General features: G+C 47.2%; 1 protein-coding gene across 11 annotated transcripts in view; it reads right to left on the reverse strand.

Annotated features, from left to right (window-relative positions):
* NASP (nuclear autoantigenic sperm protein) overlaps positions 1 to 16,421 on the reverse strand; it is a 33,403-nt gene extending 16,982 nt beyond the window's left edge. For 2 of the 11 annotated variants that reach the window (XM_070076682.1, XM_051856044.2), the window contains exons 1-3: positions 16,286 to 16,421; positions 15,778 to 15,875; positions 3,540 to 3,590 (exon numbers count right to left, since the gene is read on the reverse strand). In XM_070076682.1, the coding sequence (XP_069932783.1) occupies positions 3,540 to 3,590; positions 15,778 to 15,836 (110 nt within the window). In that variant the 5' untranslated portion in view covers positions 15,837 to 15,875; positions 16,286 to 16,421. Of the gene's footprint in view, positions 1 to 3,539; positions 3,591 to 15,777; positions 15,993 to 16,040 lie in introns of those variants that run through there. The other 9 variants (XM_070076679.1, XM_008263990.4, XM_070076681.1 and 6 more) reach the window with 6 other exon arrangements.
* Positions 16,422 to 17,145: the final 724 nt, after the last annotated feature.

The raw sequence follows: 17,145 nt of genomic DNA on the forward strand, positions 1-17,145 counted from the left end.
TTTCTATCAGAAACTGCAGGAAAATCCTAGTAACTCTGGGTTTGACAAAATCTTTCTAGATGAGAGAAAAAGCAAAAGCTATTTTTAAAAATGGTGGGAAAACAATCAGTAAACTGGCCAGACCATTAAAACAAAAAGCTTGAACAGCTTTACAAAGTAGCCAGTAAAGTTGCCACCTGTGACACCAGCATCCCATATGCTCAACGGTTTGAGTAGCCCATTGGTTTGAGTATTGGCTGCTCTATTTCCAATCGAGCTCCCTGCTAATGTCCCTGAGAAAGCAGCAGAAGATGGCCCAAGTCCTTGGGCCCCTGCACCCACATGGGAGACCTGGCTCCTATCTGGCCCAGCCTTGGCTGTTGCAGCCATTTGAGGAGTGAACCAGCGAATGGAAAATATATCTCTCCCTTTCTCTCTCTGTAATTCCGCCTTTCAAATAAATAAATATTTAAAAAAAAAATAAAAACATTTGTTTGAAAGATATTAAAAACTAAAAAGTCAAAGCACAGCCTAGGAGAAGGTATATGTAAAACACCGGACACAGGACTTCAATATATAAAGAACTCTTTACAACTCTAAATAAAAAACAATCCAATAAAAAGAACTTGAACATATTAAGACACACAGCAAATAAGCACATGAAAAGATGCTCAACATCTTAATCAGTTAAAAAAAATAAAATACAAACAACTCACAAGTAGATACCATTATACTCCCACTAGAATGGCTAAAAATAACAAAGACTAACCACATCTAGTATTGGCAAGGTTGTAGATAGAACTACTGGAACTCTCATACACTGCTGGTATGAATGTAGAATAATAGAATAACTTTAGAAAACAGTTTGAGGCTGCTCCATTTCTGATCCAGCCCCCTGCTAATTATGGGAAAGCAGCAGAAGATGGCCCAAGTGTTTAGGCCCCTGCACCTGTGTGGGAAACCAGTAAGAAGCTCCTGGCCTCTGGCTTTGGAGTGAACAGAGGATGGAAACTTCTGACTCTGCCTCTGCAGTTCTGCCTTTCAAAAAAATAAATTTTTTTTTTTTTTTTTAAAGAAAACAGTTTGGGAGTTTCTTAAAAGTTAGATATATACCTGCCATTTGAACCACTCATTCTATTTCTATGTAAAATACAACCATCTAACAACTATCAAAAATAAAAGTGTATGCCTATTAAAAGACTTCTAGGGCCGGCGCCGTGGCTCAATAGGCTAATCCTCCACCTTGCGGCGCCGGCACACCGGGTTCTAGTCCCGGTCGGGGCGCCGGATTCTGTCCCGGTTGCCCCTCTTCCAGGCCAGCTCTCTGCTATGGCCAGGGAGTGCAGTGGAGGATGGCCCAGGTGCTTGGGCCCTGCACCCCATGGGAGACCAGGAAAAGCACCTGGATCCTGGCTCCTGCCATCGGATCAGCGCGGTGCGCCGGCTGCAGCGGCGGCCATTGGAGGGTGAACCAACGGCAAAGGAAGACCATTCTCTCTCTGTCTCTCTCTCTCACTGTCCACTCTGCCTGTCAAAAATAAAAATAAAAAAAAAAAAAAAAAAAAAAAAAAGACTTCTACACAGGGGCCAGTGCTGTGGCATAACAGATAAAGCCGTAGCCTAGCCATATTGGTGCCAGTTCAAGACCCAGCTGCTCCACTTCTGATCCAGCACTCTGCTATGGCCTGGGAAAGTAGTAGAAGATGGCCCAAGTCCTTGGGCCCCTGCATCTGCGTGGGAAGACCCAGAGGTAGCTCCTGGCTTCAGATCGGCACAGCTCTGGCCGTTGCAGCCAACTGGGGAGTGAACCAGCAGATGGAAGAACTCTCTCTCTTTCTCTGTTTGACTCTTTCAAAAAAAAAAAAAAAATCTTAAAAAAAAAAAAGAATGAATGTACAAGAATCTACAAACAAAAAGGGAGCCAGTGCTGTGGCAGAACGCAGTAAGCTACTGGTTGTAAAGCCAGCTTGCTCTATTAGAGCAACTGTCCCTGTTACTCTACAACCTGGATGGAGTTCCTGACTCTTGAGGCCATCTACGGAGTAAACCAGAAGATGGAAGATTTCTCTGCTTTTCAAATAAATCTAAACACACACCAGAGCGATCTAAACAAGGACCTGGGAGGCAGCACAAATGGTTAGATTCTGGATATACTACACTTATCTTGTAATTTGCTAATGTTAACGTACATGATGGTCTTCAAAAAGCTCATGGGAAATACAATCGTTTAAAAAGTGCATGAATTTCAAAAACTTTTCTGCACCAAAATAATCTTTTATTCTATTTTCCATGAACTTTCTCAAGTAACTTTGCAATTTCTTGATTGAGTCAAGGTAAAGCCAACATTTTCTGACCTGGGCAAACTGGTTTTAACAATTGTATTAGACCAGCCAGCACCGCAGCTCGCTAGGCTAATCCTCCGCCTGCAGCGCCAGCGCCCCAGGTTCTAGTCCCGGTTGGGGCGCTGGATTCTGTCCCGGCTGCTCCTCTTCCAGTCCAGCTCTCTGCTGTAGCCCGGGAAGGCAGTGGAGGATGGCCCAGGTCCTTGGGCCCTGCACCCACATGGGAGACTAGGAGGAAGCAGCTGGCTTCTGCCTTCAGATCAGCGCAACGCGCCGGCCGCAATGCGCCGGCCATAGCAGCCACTTGGGGGGTGAACCAATGGAAAAAGGAAGACCTTTCTCTCTCTCTCTCTCTCTCTCTCTCTCTCTCTCTCTCTAACTCTGCCTGTCAAAACAAAAAATTCTTTATTAGACCATGTGAGGACTTTATCTACAACTACATTTAATCCTAGTATCTACCTTCATAAACTTGTTGGATAACTGCCCTCATTTTAAAGAAGGAAAAACTGAAAACTAGCGGCAGAAATTCAAAGCTAGACAATCAAGACAAAGAATTCTAGAACACTGCCATTTACTGAGACAAAGCCAACTGAGGGAAAAGCAGGTGATAGGCAAGGGAACCAATTTATTTAGTTTTGAATGTGTTAATTCTAGAGGCCTATTAGAACTCTAAGATGTGAAAGAGGAGAGGTCCAGCAGATACATCAGAACTAGAGATACAAATGAGAGTCATGTGCTTAAAGCCACAGATTTTATGGGGATTACACAGGGATGGCTATTAAGAGAGGCTACAAGGCTACAAGTCCTACGAGTCTTACACCCTCCTTTTGAGACAGGAGAGATGAGGAACTGGCAAGTGGGGGGTACCCCCATGGAGAGGACAGTGGATAAACAGAAAATGGTATCTCAGAAGCCAAATGAATAAAAGTAAAGGAGTAATCAATAGTGTCAAATGTTGCTGACAAGATTAGCTCTGAGGACTGAGAAGTGATCACTGGATTAAGGAATACAGATGGCATTAATGACCATGAACAAGACCATGTTAGAGGAACAATGAAGGCAAGACTTCAAAGTTCAAGAATAAAACAGGAAATAAAGCAGATGCTTCTTTCAGTCTTGTTACCTATTAAAAATAATGAAACTAACTGCCTTCAAGTTATACTGTCCTTAGTTTATATTCCAGATATGAATCTAACTATACCATATAAATATTCTTACCTCTCCACTTTATCTGAGGAGGTAGAAGGAGCAGGAGCATCTTCTTCAATTCTATAATGAAAAATTAAGGGAAAAAAGTAAAACCCAAGGCTATTTTAAACAAGGAAACTAAATTCAGTAAAATATAAAAGAATAAAGAACTATCACTTACTAGATACTCAGTCTAAGTATTACTGATTTACTTAAATATCAGATCAAATCCTTACCCATTTAAGTATCTGGGTTGGAAATAAGCAGTAACTTCATAGCTAAGAGCCACAAAAATGAGGCACAACTGAAAAAGCAGCACTTTATACTCAGAAGCCTGGAGTAATCATGAATACTTATCTATAAGCCCTTTTTGCAAATAGTTCTATTAAGAATTATTCTAACCAATTGTTCTAGTATACAGCTTCTCAAACAACTTGTAGTTGGTTTGAGAACAAGCATTTTTTTTTACTTGTAGTTCAAAATAAGCATTTTTTTACTTCCAATCCATAACAAATGACTTTTGTAAAACACAGTGGAAATGTCAGATTAATACCAAACTGCTTTACATATTTAAGTGCTTACTCCAAATCTTTGTACTTATCTTTGTAAACAATAAGAGTTCATAAACCAACATACAATATGGTAGGAACAAATGTACAATTTATGTACAAACATAAGTACATTATTAATGCTACATATAAATATGTGGCAAAAAGAACACACAAAATGTTTTGTACCTAAACAGTAAGAGATTGAGGTGCAATACTTACTTTCTTAGCTAGTCACATGAAACAACTAAGAAATGACCAATGTACATGAACTATCAGTTTTCAGACACTGAACAACTAGGATAACAGAATCTGAGAAGAGGTTAAAAAAGGAGGGGGCAAGCTTTATAAGTACTTCAACTCATTGCCAAATTTTTACCCACAGCACTGAGGACTCCAAGAGTCCTCTAACAGTCTCACTGAATTGAAGAGATGGATTTGGGAAGATTCAAGGTGGCCAGAACTTACAGGACAGAACAGAGCAAGCTCAGATAAATATAAACAGTCACTTAGCCTCTGATGTTAATCAGCCTAACGTGAAAAAACTAAAAACTGGGAGCAAACCAACAAAAAGGAGATGAAATCTTAACAGTTCTAGAATAGTTTGCGGCAAAGTATAGCCCTCAGAAGAGTACTGCTTTAGTAGTAATAAAGCCAAATTAGTTAGCACTAAAGGCTGTTCTATAGCTGCCTAACTATCAAAATTTACAGGCTCTAAAAGAGTGAATTATTTCCAAATAATTGCATCCCAGAACAAAATAAAAATATCTTCAAAACAGGCTGGTGCTGCAGCATAGGCTAAGCCTCCACCTGTGGCACCAGCATCCCATACGGGCACTGTTTCATGTGCTGGCTGCTCCTCTTCAATCCAGCTCTCTACTTATGCCCTTGGAAAGCAGTGGAAGATGGACCAAGTGCTTGGGCCCCTAGACCCACATGGAAAGACTCGGAAGAAGCACCTGGCTTCAGATGGCCCAGCTCTGGCTGTTGTGATCATTTGGGGAGTGAATCAGCAGCTGGAAGACCTCTGTCTATAATTTGGGTCTCAAATAAATAAAAATCTTCAAAAAAATATTCAAAGGAAAACAAGATCCAGCACCCCAAAACCAATTTCATGGTATCTGATATCACCACTGCCCCACCCCCCAAAAGTGAACTATCAGGCAAAGAAACAAAACAGGAAAATAAAATCCTTAATAGAAAAGGACATTCGGCACGGCAATTAAAATACCACTTGGGACACCTGCCATCTTAAATTGCAGCACCTGGGTTTCCCTCCCGGCTCTGCTTCCAAATCCAGCTTCCTGCTAATGCACAACCCTGGGAAGCAGCTGGTTGATGGTTCAAGTACTTGGGTACCTGCCACTCATGTAGGAGACCTGGATTAAGTTCTGGGCTCCTGCCTTTGACCTGGCCCAGCACCAGCTAAAGTGACCATCCAGGGAATGAACCAGTGCAAGGAAGATCTGTACTCTCTCTGCCTTTCAAATAAGTTTTTTAAGGGGCTGTCACTGTGGCACAGCAGGTCACAGCCACAGCCTGGAAAGTAACACATGAACTGCTTTAATTTTCCTCAACTATAGTAATAACAATCTCACAGGACTGATTCAAAAATTAAATGAGAAAGTTTATATAGTGCTCAGTACATTTTTAAGACATAATAACAAGCCGGCGCCGCGGCTCACTAGGCTAATCCTCCACCTAGCGGCGCCGGCACACCGGGTTCTAGTCCCGGTCGGGGCGCCGGATTCTGTCCCGGTTGCCCCTCTTCCAGGCCAGCCCTCTGCTGTGGCCAGGGAGTGCAGTGGAGGATGGCCCAGGTGCTTGGGCCCTGCACCCCATGGGAGACCAGAAGCACCTGGCTCCTGGCTCCTGCCATCGGATCAGCGCGGTGCGCCAGCCGCAGCGCGCCGGCCGCGGCGGCCATTGGAGGGTGAACCAACGGCAAAGGAAGACCTTTCTCTCTGTCCACTCTGCCTGTCCAAAAAAAAAAAAAAAGACATAATAACAGATTCTAACAGTCATTAATAATAGAGGGACAGGAAGAATTGGAGATGATATCAAAGCAAAGAATGATAAAGACTAATTTAGCATTTTAGGCAAGCACTGATTATCTTCAGTAAGACCGCTTAAATGTATGAAGGGAAAAAAGCCAGAGCAGAGCACACTGAATAAATATGCATAATCTCAGAACACATCTGTCCTATTAGATTAAGATCTGGTGACTAGAACCTGGGTTCTCATTCATCTTGGATAACGGATTAAAACAGATTAGGGGTCAGCATTGTGGCGCAGTGGGTTACTCCAGCTTCCCACATCAGAGTGCCAAAGTTCAAGTCTCAGCTGCTCTACTTCTGACCCAGCTCCCTGCTAATGCTCCTGGGAAGACAGTGAAAGATGGTCCTAGTGCTTGGACCCCTGCTACCCAGAGTTCCAGGCTTCTGCACTGCCTACACTTGGGGAGTGAATCAGTGGACAAAGACCTTCCGCCACCTTTCCTGTTGCTCTTTCAAATAAGTCTTTTAAATATATAGATATAAAACATTTGTTAAATAAACAAGGCCAGCATTGACACAGCAGGTTAAGCCAACAAGTCACTGAGTGCTGGTTTTGAGTCAGGGACACTCTGCTTTAGATCCAGCTTCTAATATGCATCCTGGGAAGGTAGCAGAAGATGACTCAAGTACTTGCCCCCCCTGCTACCCACATGGGAGGCCCAAATGGGGTTTCCAGGCTCCTGCCTTCAGCCTGGCCCAGCCCCAATCAGACATCTAGGGGGTGAATCAGTGGATGGAATCTGTCTCTGACTCTGTCCATCTTGTTCAAATAAATAAAAATTTTTAAAAACTTGAATAAACAAAAAGAAGGGAAGAAAATGATATTTCTTGAATACAGATTCTTATCTGAAGATATCTGGGTATGAAGGTGTGGGGAGCAACTCGGACTAGACTAAGTTACTGGAATTAAGACTTATTCTATGCATATTCTCTCCCACAATATGGCGCTGGGAGAGGAGTAAACAGCTTCTGCGCAGCTGCCTCCAGTTCGACCAATAAACTGCAGGAGCTGCTCCTGATTGGAGGAGAGCAGCGTGCTCAGCGTGTGGGTAGCAGAGTTGGGATTGGTGGAAGAGGACTATAAAAGAGGAGAGAGACAACATCCACCAGGGAACATCTGAAGGAACACCTGAGCAGCCCCCGAGAGAGCCGGCCAGCGGTGTGCCGCTTCTCCGCGGAAGTGGGGAAGTGGCAGGGGGGAGCCGCCCCTCCACGGAGGTGGAGGGGTCGGCAGCCAACCCGGGAAGGACCAGCAGCAAACCCGGGAAGGGCCGAGCAGACGAAAGAACAGCGCAGGGTCCTGTGTCGTTCCTCCGCGAATGGGGGAGCAACAGAAGGGAATTAGTAAAGATAGTAGCTAAACAGATACAATGGTGAAATTTTTAAAAATGCATCTATTTTAGGATGTTTGGATGCAAAGGAGATAGTGCCATCACAGGGAAAAGAGGCACCAGAAAGACAACATAGCAATGGTTGGTATACAATAACATATTTAAAAAATGCAAATCTCCAATGATTTCATATTCAAGATATATTTTTTTTGAGAGGTAGAGTTATAGACAGTGAGAGAAAAAGAAAAAGGTCCTCCTTCCATTGGTTCACCCCCCAAATGGCCGCCACGCCCAGTGCTGCGCTGATCCAAAGCCAGGAGCCAGGTGTTTCCTCCTGGTCTCCAACGTGGGTACAGGGGCCCAAGCAGCTGGGCCATCCTCCACTGCCTTCTGGGGCCACAGCAGGGAGCTGGACTGGAAGAGGAGCAGCCAGGACTAGAACCGGTGCCCATATGGGATGCTGGCGCCGCAGGCGGAGGATCAACCAAGTGAGCCACGGTGCCAGCCCCTCAAGATATATTTTTTTTTTAATTTTTTTTTTTTTTTGACAGGCAGAGTGGACAGTGAGAGAGAGAGAGACAGAGAGAAAGGTCTTCCTTTGCCGTTGGTTCACCCTCCAATGGCCGCCGTGGCCGGCGCGCTGCGGCCGGCGCACCGCGCTGAGCCGATGGCAGGAGCCAGGAGCCAGGTGCTTCTGGTCTCCCATGGGGTGCAGGGCCCAAGCACCTGGGCCATCCTCCACTGCACTCCCGGGCCACAGCAGAGGGCTGGCCTGGAAGAGGGGCAACCGGGACAGAATCCGGCGCCCCGACCGGGACTAGAACCCGGTGTGCCGGCGCCGCTAGGCGGAGGATTAGCCTATTGAGCTGCGGCGCCGGCCAAGATATATTTTAATATAAACTCTCATACTTATAAAAAGTGTCCTCCCTAGTTTTTCTTTCGGAAAACTTCAAGTTCCACAGTGATTTTAACCCTCTAGCCATTCCTGTGTCCACTACAGTTAAACAGCTGAATGAACATTCAAAACAGAAAAGCACCCAACAGCAATGACAAAACTCACTAAGTTCTTGGCCACAAATCTAGAATGACTCAACAGTTGCAATCTTACATCTCCTAGCATATCTGCCGTGTGACTCTCCAAAATGACTACTTCCCACCCCTACTTCTCTATTCAAATCTCCTACTCCATATTACACTTTACTTCCAGGTAGATCCTGCCTTATACTTCATTAACAGAAACAATTAGACAATCTCCCTACTACCACTCCCAATCTACTTGCCACTGTACCATATTCACTGGTATTCCTATTTCCACGAATGACATTTACAAGCTAGAGCTGGCCCCTCCTTCTCATTCAGTTTCAGTAAAGCCATCCCTGACTATCCAGTGTAAATAATCACCCAGTTACTCATATTACTGTAAAATAGGACACTTTAAAATAATTACTGGGCCGGTGCCGCGGCTCACTAGGCTAATCCTCCGCCTTGCAGCGCCGGCTCACCGGGTTCTAGTCCCGGTCGGGGTGCCGGATGTTGTCCCGGTTGCCCCTCTTCCTGTCCAGCTCTCTGCTGTGGCCAGGGAGTGCAGTGGAGGATGGCCCAAGTACTTGGGCCCTGCACCCCATGGGAGACCAGGAAAAGTACCTGGCTCCTGCCATAGGATCAGCTGCCGCAGCCATTGAAAGGTGAACCAACGGCAAAGGAAGACCTTTCTCTCTATCTCTCTCTCTCTCACTGTCCACTCTGCCTGTCAAAAAAATAGAAAAATTAAAAAATAAATAAAATAATTACCTACACAGGACTTGTCACTGACATTCTCATTTTACATTTGTTGTTATACTAGTAATGGAAGTTCCATTTGAGAGCAGAAATTACTTGTCACCTTAACCACAGTACCTCTAATACTTAATACAAAAAAAAATATGGGGGCTGGCGCTGAGGCGCACTAGGTTAATCCTCCGCCTGCGGCGCCGGCATCCCATATGCGCACCAGTTCTAGTCCAGGTTGCTTCTCTTCCAGTCCAGCTCTCTGCTGTGGCCCGGGAAGGCAGTGGAGGATGGCCCAAGTGCTTGGGTGTCTGCACCCGCATAGGAGACCCGGAAAAAGCACCTGGCTCCTGGCTTCGGATCGGCGCAGCGCCGGTCATAGTGGCCATTTGGGGGGTGAACCAACAGAAGGAAGACCTTTCTTTCTGTCTCTCTCACTGTCTGTAACTCTACCTGTCAAATAAATAAATTTTAAAAAGATTAAAAAAAACTCAATATACGAAAAATATATGAATTTTGTAGAATATCCTCTACTGCAACCATTTTACAAACAGGTAAACCAAAGCCCACAGTGGCAGAAATGATCTAGTTTTCCTGACTCCTGGTCATCATAAAAATTTAGCATCATTCTTCATCCTCCCTAAAGTTATAAAGTACCCTCACAAACAGAAGTTCAACATCCACCCATCTATGACAGAATGGATAGTGGACATTCACACAATTGAACACTGGAACAGAAACAAATCATTAAAACTTGTATATGGGCCGGCGCCACGGCTCACTAAGCTAATCCTCTGCCTGCGGCGCCGGCACACTGGGTTCTAGTCCCAATTGGGGCGCCAGATACTGTCCCGGTTGCCCCTCTTCCTGTCCAGCTCTCTGCTGTGGCCCGGGAGTGCAGTGGAGGATGGCCCAAGTCCTTGGGTCCTGCACCTGCATGGGAGACCAGGAGAAGCACCTGGCTCCTGGCTTCAGATCAGCGCAGCGCGCCGACTGCAGCGGCCATTGGAGGGTGAACCAATGGAAAAGGAAGACCTTTCTCTCTTTCACTGTCCACTCTGCCTGTCAAAAAAAATAACAAAAAAGTATGTGATGGGTGATTTTCATAATGAAGTATAAGAAGTCAGACGTGACTACATACTATGTAATACCATTTACATAAAGTTCAAAAACAGATAAATCTAGTCTGTGATGTAAGAAGTCAGAACACCTATCGGGCCGGCGCCGCAGCTCACTTGGCTAATCATCTGCCTGCAGCACCGGCACCCCAGGTTCTAGTCCCGGGTGGGGTGCCGGATTCTGTCCCGGCTGCTCCTCTTCTGGTCCAGCTCTCTGCTGTGGCCCGGGAGTGCAGTGGAGGATGGCCCAGGTCCTTGGGCCCTGTGCCCTCATGGGAACCAGGGGTGGGCACCTGGCTCCTGGCTTCCAATCAGTGCAACACACAGGCTGCAGCACGCTGGTCATAGCGGCCATTTTGGGGGTGAACCATTGGAAAGAAGGACCTTTCTCTGTCTAACTCTGCCTGTCAAAAAAAAAAAAAAAAAAAAAAAAACACACACACACACACAACTATCAAGGGGGCCAATGCTGTGGCACAGCAGATTAGTCTCTGCCTGTGGAACCTGCATCCCAGCTGTTCCACTTCAGATCCAGCTCCCCGATAGTATGCCTGGGAAAGCAGCCAAGGATGGCCCAGGTCCTTGGGTCCCTGTACTCACGCTTCTAGCTTTGGCCTGGCCCAGTGAGGGTCATGGCAGACATTTGGGGAGTGAACCAGCAGATGGAGGCTCGCTCTCTCCCTCTCTCCATCTAACTGTGCCTTTCAAATAAATAAATGTTAAAAAATAAATAAAACAAATTAAAGGAGAAAAGAAATATTATGTTCTTAGAACTGTATCTACAAATCACATTAAATGGTAAAAACCAATTAAAATTTTTAAAAATTAAAGAATTCCAACCTATTCTTTTGAACAGATACCTTTTGCCAACTGAGGTTCACTGTAGATTTAAATGAATACAGTTTAACTTAGGATGACAGTGCATACAAACACAATTGGTTTCGTCATGTTCAATTTGTTCATTATTCTAACAACTTTTTGTGGAATCTTTAAAGTGATCCTCAGTATTTTTTTTTAATTTTATCTTATTTATTTGAAAGTTACACAGAGAAAGGCAGAGCCAGAGAAGGCTTCCATCTGCTGGTTCACTCCCCCAAATGGCCGCAATGGCCAAAGCTGAGCTGTTCCGAGGCCAGGAGCCAGGAAACTCCTCCTGGTCTTCCAAGCAGGTGCAGGAGCCCAAGGACTTGGGCCATCCTCTGCTGCTTTCCCAGGCCATAGCAGAGAGCGGGATCGGAAGTGGAGCAGCCAAAATATGAACCGGCAGCCATAAGGGATGCTGGCGCTGTAGACCAGGGCTTTAACCCGCTGTGCCACAGTGCCAGCACCGATCCTCAGTTTTTAAGGTGAGAAATTAATACTTCAGGGGACAGGCATCAGCACAGCAGATCTTCTATCCCCACGGTCTCCCCTATGGATGGCAGGGACAGATATCTGAACCATCATCCAGGATGTTTATTAGAAGGAAGCTGGATCAGAAGCTGAGTAGCTGGGACCTGAACCAGGCACTCCCAAATGAAATGTTGGAGTCCCAAGGACAGACTTAACCACTAAGCAAATGTTTACCTCTCATGTATCTTCTGCCCTATCCTCCTCCCTCCACCTCAAAATACCACCTGGGAAGCATGCATTTAACCCAGCAGTTGGGACATTACTCAAGATGCCTACATCCCATATCCCTACACCCGAATTCAACATAGCTCAGCTCTTGATTCCAGCTTTCTGCCGGTGCAGACCCTGGGAGGCAATGGTGCTGGCTCAGAAAATTTGGACTGAGTTCCAAGCTTTAGGCTTCAGCCAGACCCAGTTCAGGCCATTGTAAGCATTTGAAGAATAAAACTAGTAGACAGAAGATTTCTGTGTCTTTATCTCTGCAAATAATTTAAAAAAAAAAAACAAAACACACATTGTAGGGCTGGAGTTGTCACACAGCAGATTAAACTGCTTGCTTGGGACATCAGCATCCTATCAGAGCGTCTGGTTCAAGTTCCAGCTTACTGCACTTTAGATCCAGTTTCCTACTTGCTAATGCATACTAGAAGTAAGATGTGGCCCAAGTACTTGGGTACCTACTACCCACATGAGACCAGGATGGAGTGTGAGGCCCCAGCTTTGGCCAGGTCCAGCCCTGGCTGTAGCAGACAGTTTGGGAGTAAATCGGCAGACAGAAGATCTCTATGTCTCTGCTCCAATCTTAGACAATCACTGATTTAACAATGCTGTTTTAGTAAGAGATGTACAGAAGCCAAACTGAGGCTTTTTACAGAGGATGAAACTGTAGTCCAACATTCCCACTTAAGTAATGAAGTGGTATTAAGCCAACTCTGAACTGAGGTGTATCTCATTCTATCTTTTCCTCTCTACTTGTTTCAAAGCTATATCCATTTTTATTCTTTCAAGGTTATACTGGAAGTATAACCAGGCACTCCAGATAAGAGTCCACTAAGTGCCAAGTTTTCAATTCTGTGAATATTTCAATGACATATTTCAAAGTTAGCGTTAAGTGATACCACTTCAATTTAAGTCTCTATAAGGTGTCCAATATATAGGACCATGAGACATAATGATTTCCTTTACTCTTCTTTTAAACATTAGAACTTTAGAAGCTTCAGTTTTGTGTGTGTGTGTGTGTTGTTTTTTTTTTTTTAAGATTTGAGGGGCCAGCACTGTGGCGCAGCAGCCTGCAGTGCTGGCATCCCATATAGGTGCCAGTTCGAGACCCAGCTGCTCCACTTCCAATCCAGCTCTCTACTATGGCCTGGGAAAGCAGCAGAAGATGGCCCAAGTCCTTGGGCCCTGCAACCATGTGGGAGACCCAGAAGAAGCTCCTGGCTCTGGATCAGCACAGTTTCGGCTGTTGCAGCCAATTGGGGAGTGAACCATCAGATGGAAGACCCCTCTCTCCCCTCTGTGTGTAACTTCTTTCAAATAAATAAATCTTTGAAAAAGGAGAAAGCTAAGGCTTCTTTAAAAAAAAGATTTGAGGGGCCGGCACTGTGGTGTAGTGGGTAAGGCCGCTGCCTGCAATGCCAGCATCTCATATGGGTGCTGGTTAGAGTCCTGGTTGCTCCACTTCCAGTCCAGCTCTCTGCTATGGCCTGGGAAGGCAGTGGAGGAAGGCTCAAGTCCTTAGGCCCCTGCATCCGTGTGGGAAGACCTGGAGAAAGCTTCTGGCTCTGGATGGCACAGCTCCAGCCGTCGTGGCCAACTGGGGGAGTGAACCAGTGGATGGAAGACCTCTCTCTCTCTCACTGCCTCTCCTTCTCTCTGTGTAACTCTTTCAAATAAATAAATAGAATTATTTGAAAAGTAGAAGTGTGAGGAGAACAGATCTTCCATCTGCTGGTTCACTCCCCAAGAGACCACAACAACCAGGGAGCAGCCTTCACTGTTCTCAGACAAACTGGGTTGTTATGTACTTTTTCCCAGGTAGTACTGAGATTTAACCCAGAATGTGCCACTTATTATGTCTCTATTCTGAGTTTTTTAATCTATAGAAAGGAAATGAAAGACTACTTCACAGGCCGGCGCTGTGGCATGGCAGGTGGAGCCGCTGCCTGCAATGCAGGCATCCCATATGGACACCTGGCTGCTCCACTCCCAATCCAGCTCTCTGCTACGGCCTGGGAAAGCAGTGGAGCAAGGCTCAAGTCCTTGGGTCCCTGCACCCAGAGGAAGCTCCTGGCTCCCAGCGGCGCAGCTCAGGCCGTTGCGGCCAACAGGGGAGTGAACCAGTGGAAGGAAGACCTCTCTCTCTCCCCTCTGTGTAACTCTCACTTTCAAATAAATATTTAAAAACAAACAGATTTTAAAAAATAAAAAAAAAACTACTTCACAGCATACTCAGGTGGCTTAAACAAAAAATTAAAAAGTACATACAATTTCTCAGCTTTAGTCTGCAATTTATGAAGAAACAATTTTTTGCCTTTTTTCCAGAAGCACATAATTTTCTCTATGTATCCCCTACCAAGGAAGCTGAAGACTCGTTCACTGGTAACCTAACTTTCCTAAATACAGATGACACCTGAAAAAGCTGCAAGAGCTATCTGCTGCATACTTTGGTTTAAGAAAAGCACACATTTTTTAACTACTAGAGAGGACAAGGATCCCTCTAAATGGAATACTGACTAGTGGAGTTGTCTAGGCAGCACCATAAAAAGGAGCCCTTTTTAATGATAGACAGAAAAGGACACCCCAGCCCAACCTATTCCCATCCGAGTCCTACAGAACCAAAGGAGGGGACGTGGGAGTTGGAGAACCATTACTGAATTCACTAGGAAGTGAACCAACAGGTGGTGCAGTGGGTCGAGATAAATAAACCTCTGCTAACTACCAACGAAACGCACTAACCAGTCGTTATTAAAGTGTGAGCCTATAGAAAATTAATCACAACTATTTCACAGCAACCTTGGCTTTCACACTGGAGGCAACTAACTACTCAAGTGCAAGGGAGGGGACAGAACCAGGCCCCTTAAAAAAAAAAAAAAGGAGGCAACACTGGACATCAGACCTATTATAGGGAAAACAGCATTTGTTTCTGGCAACTAGTGGGTCGGCTTCCCTCCACTGTTCAATAAACAGTTTCTGTCTGGGTGGCACTGCGCCGCTCTCGGAGCAATCCGCTGTGCCTCTACTGCTGTGTGAACGGCTGAGGCCGCCAGGCGAGCCGGTTAGTACCCCCAGAGGCAGCTGAGTCTCCAGAGAACTCCTCCGAACCACTGCGCTCCCTCCCACAGCCCAGGGCTCGCGCAGCGCCGAGGGGCGGGGCAGCGCCCCCCACAGCGCCCCGAGGTCGGCGGGGAGGCGGCGGCAGGGACGCAACCCCACCGCCGAAGTCTAAAGCTCTCGCTCGCCCGCGCCGCCACAGCCCCAAACAATGGAGTTTTCCCGCCTCCTCGAGGCCCCACCCTCTGCTCCACAGCCGGCGGAGGGCAGCGAATGCACGCGCACGAGACCCCGCCCCCCGCGGGCCCCGCCCCCCCGACCCCTCGTGCGGCGTTTTTTTTTTTCCCCCTTTTTGGCGCCAAATCTCTGTGGGCTCTACTCCCGGGCTGTCTGAGGGCTCCACCGAAGGCGCACGCCAGGAGTGCTGGACTGTGGAGACACGAGGGCAGCCGGGGCAGGCCAGGGCCCCGCCTCTCCACGGACAGCCCTGGGCCAGGGGAGGAAGGAGAGGGGCAGGCAATGGAGACAGCGCCGCTGCCCCCGGCAAGATGGCGGCCGCGAAAAACCGGGCAGGGGGCGCCAGCCACCCGCCGTTACCGCTAGCGCGCGTGGCTCTCAGCAAGAGGGGGGGCTTCTCCACTGTCCCGGGCTCCCCGAACAGCGACAGTGGCTTACGGCAAGACAAGTCCTCCCACACACCGGCGTCCCTCCCACGGAGCCCCAGTCCACCAGCCCTCCCCGCGGAGTGGCCGGTGCCTCAAGCTCTCCACGGTCCCGCTTACTTGTCGGCGGAAACCAACTCCGCGGCGATGGCGGCAGTGGTTGTGGACTCTGTGGCCATCGTTCCCCTGAGGAGGTGGACCACTGAGAGGAACAGAGTCTGTGAGGAAAACAGTGGAAATTTAGGACGCCAGACACTTATCCAGGGACAGAAAATGGCAGATTGGAGACTCCGCGCGGCTCGGGCCCTCTTATATAGCTAGACCCTCGCCCCGCCCATCCACTTCCGGACCCTCCCCCTTAGGTTTAAAGGGCCAGGACTTACCCCTCTCTTTCGCAAGGACACCCCCGCCCCCGCCCCCGCCGAGTGGCTCTGCGGAGTACCTGACCTCCCTGGCCCGCCTGCCCCTAAAAATAAAAACAACTTCCTGCTTCTCTCTCAAGTCGCGCAAGAAGAACCAGAATCTTGGTACTACAACTCCTGACAGGGCGCCCGTGTGGCTTCCACAGAAAGAGAAGCCTGTGCTGTTCTACATATTTGGAGCGAGTAGCTGACGGTCTCGTTCTGGCCTGGATACTCAGCAAGGTGACTGCGACTTTCTGTCCGTCCTCTCAGTCCTAACGGAAAGACACGCAAGAGCCGAGCGCGGGTACAGCAGCAACGGCTAGAACCGATCTCGGCGAGAGACGCGTGGCTCCGGACCTCAGCAACTACTGACGCAAAAAAATGCTGCTCCACGATTGGCTACAACTGAAACTACCGCGCTTCAGGGAAAGCTCGGGGTTGCGGCGGGATACCGTTGGCTCCTCCCTCCGGACCCGCCCCCGCCGGCTCTCCCAATCCGCGGACGCGGTCCTCTTAGGTCCCACCCAGATTCCAGTTGTGACTAGCGTAGTGCGGTTAGCTCTCTTCCTCCACTCCAGGCTAGGACTTGTTTGAGTGCCTACTACGAGCTGGGGGACTGTGCCTAGACACTTAAAGCTCTTGACAGTCTCATTGAATCTTAAAAACTACCCTGCAACTGAGACCGGTGTTACCAGCCCCGTTTCGTAGAGAAAGAAACCAAATTTCAGGGAAGGTGCGGCTTCCTCAGAAAGCTGCAGGATAAGTTGGTTGTGGAAAGCAGTGTGCCTCATTCCCTGCAGCTGGCCCAGCGAGGGATACCATTTTCTTGCACCTGGAGCATCATCCATTCCCATCCACAATAGCGCCACATACAGGGATCAGAACAGGGGTGCTTTATTTCTGTCCAGGTTCCTGGGAAGGATTCTTACTCCAATCTAAAGCTCAGGCAGGTTGAAAATTTTAAGAGTCTTAGAACGGGACCCGAAAATGCCAATTCCTGTAGCAGACACGGGCTCTCCCAACTGTTGGTTGGAGAACCTGGGCAAAGTCATGTATCTTTTAAGATTAAATGTAAAATGAGGAC

The sequence above is a fragment of the Oryctolagus cuniculus genome, chromosome 7 (genome assembly GCF_964237555.1).
Source record: "Oryctolagus cuniculus chromosome 7, mOryCun1.1, whole genome shotgun sequence".
Taxonomy (NCBI): Eukaryota; Metazoa; Chordata; class Mammalia; order Lagomorpha; family Leporidae; genus Oryctolagus; species Oryctolagus cuniculus.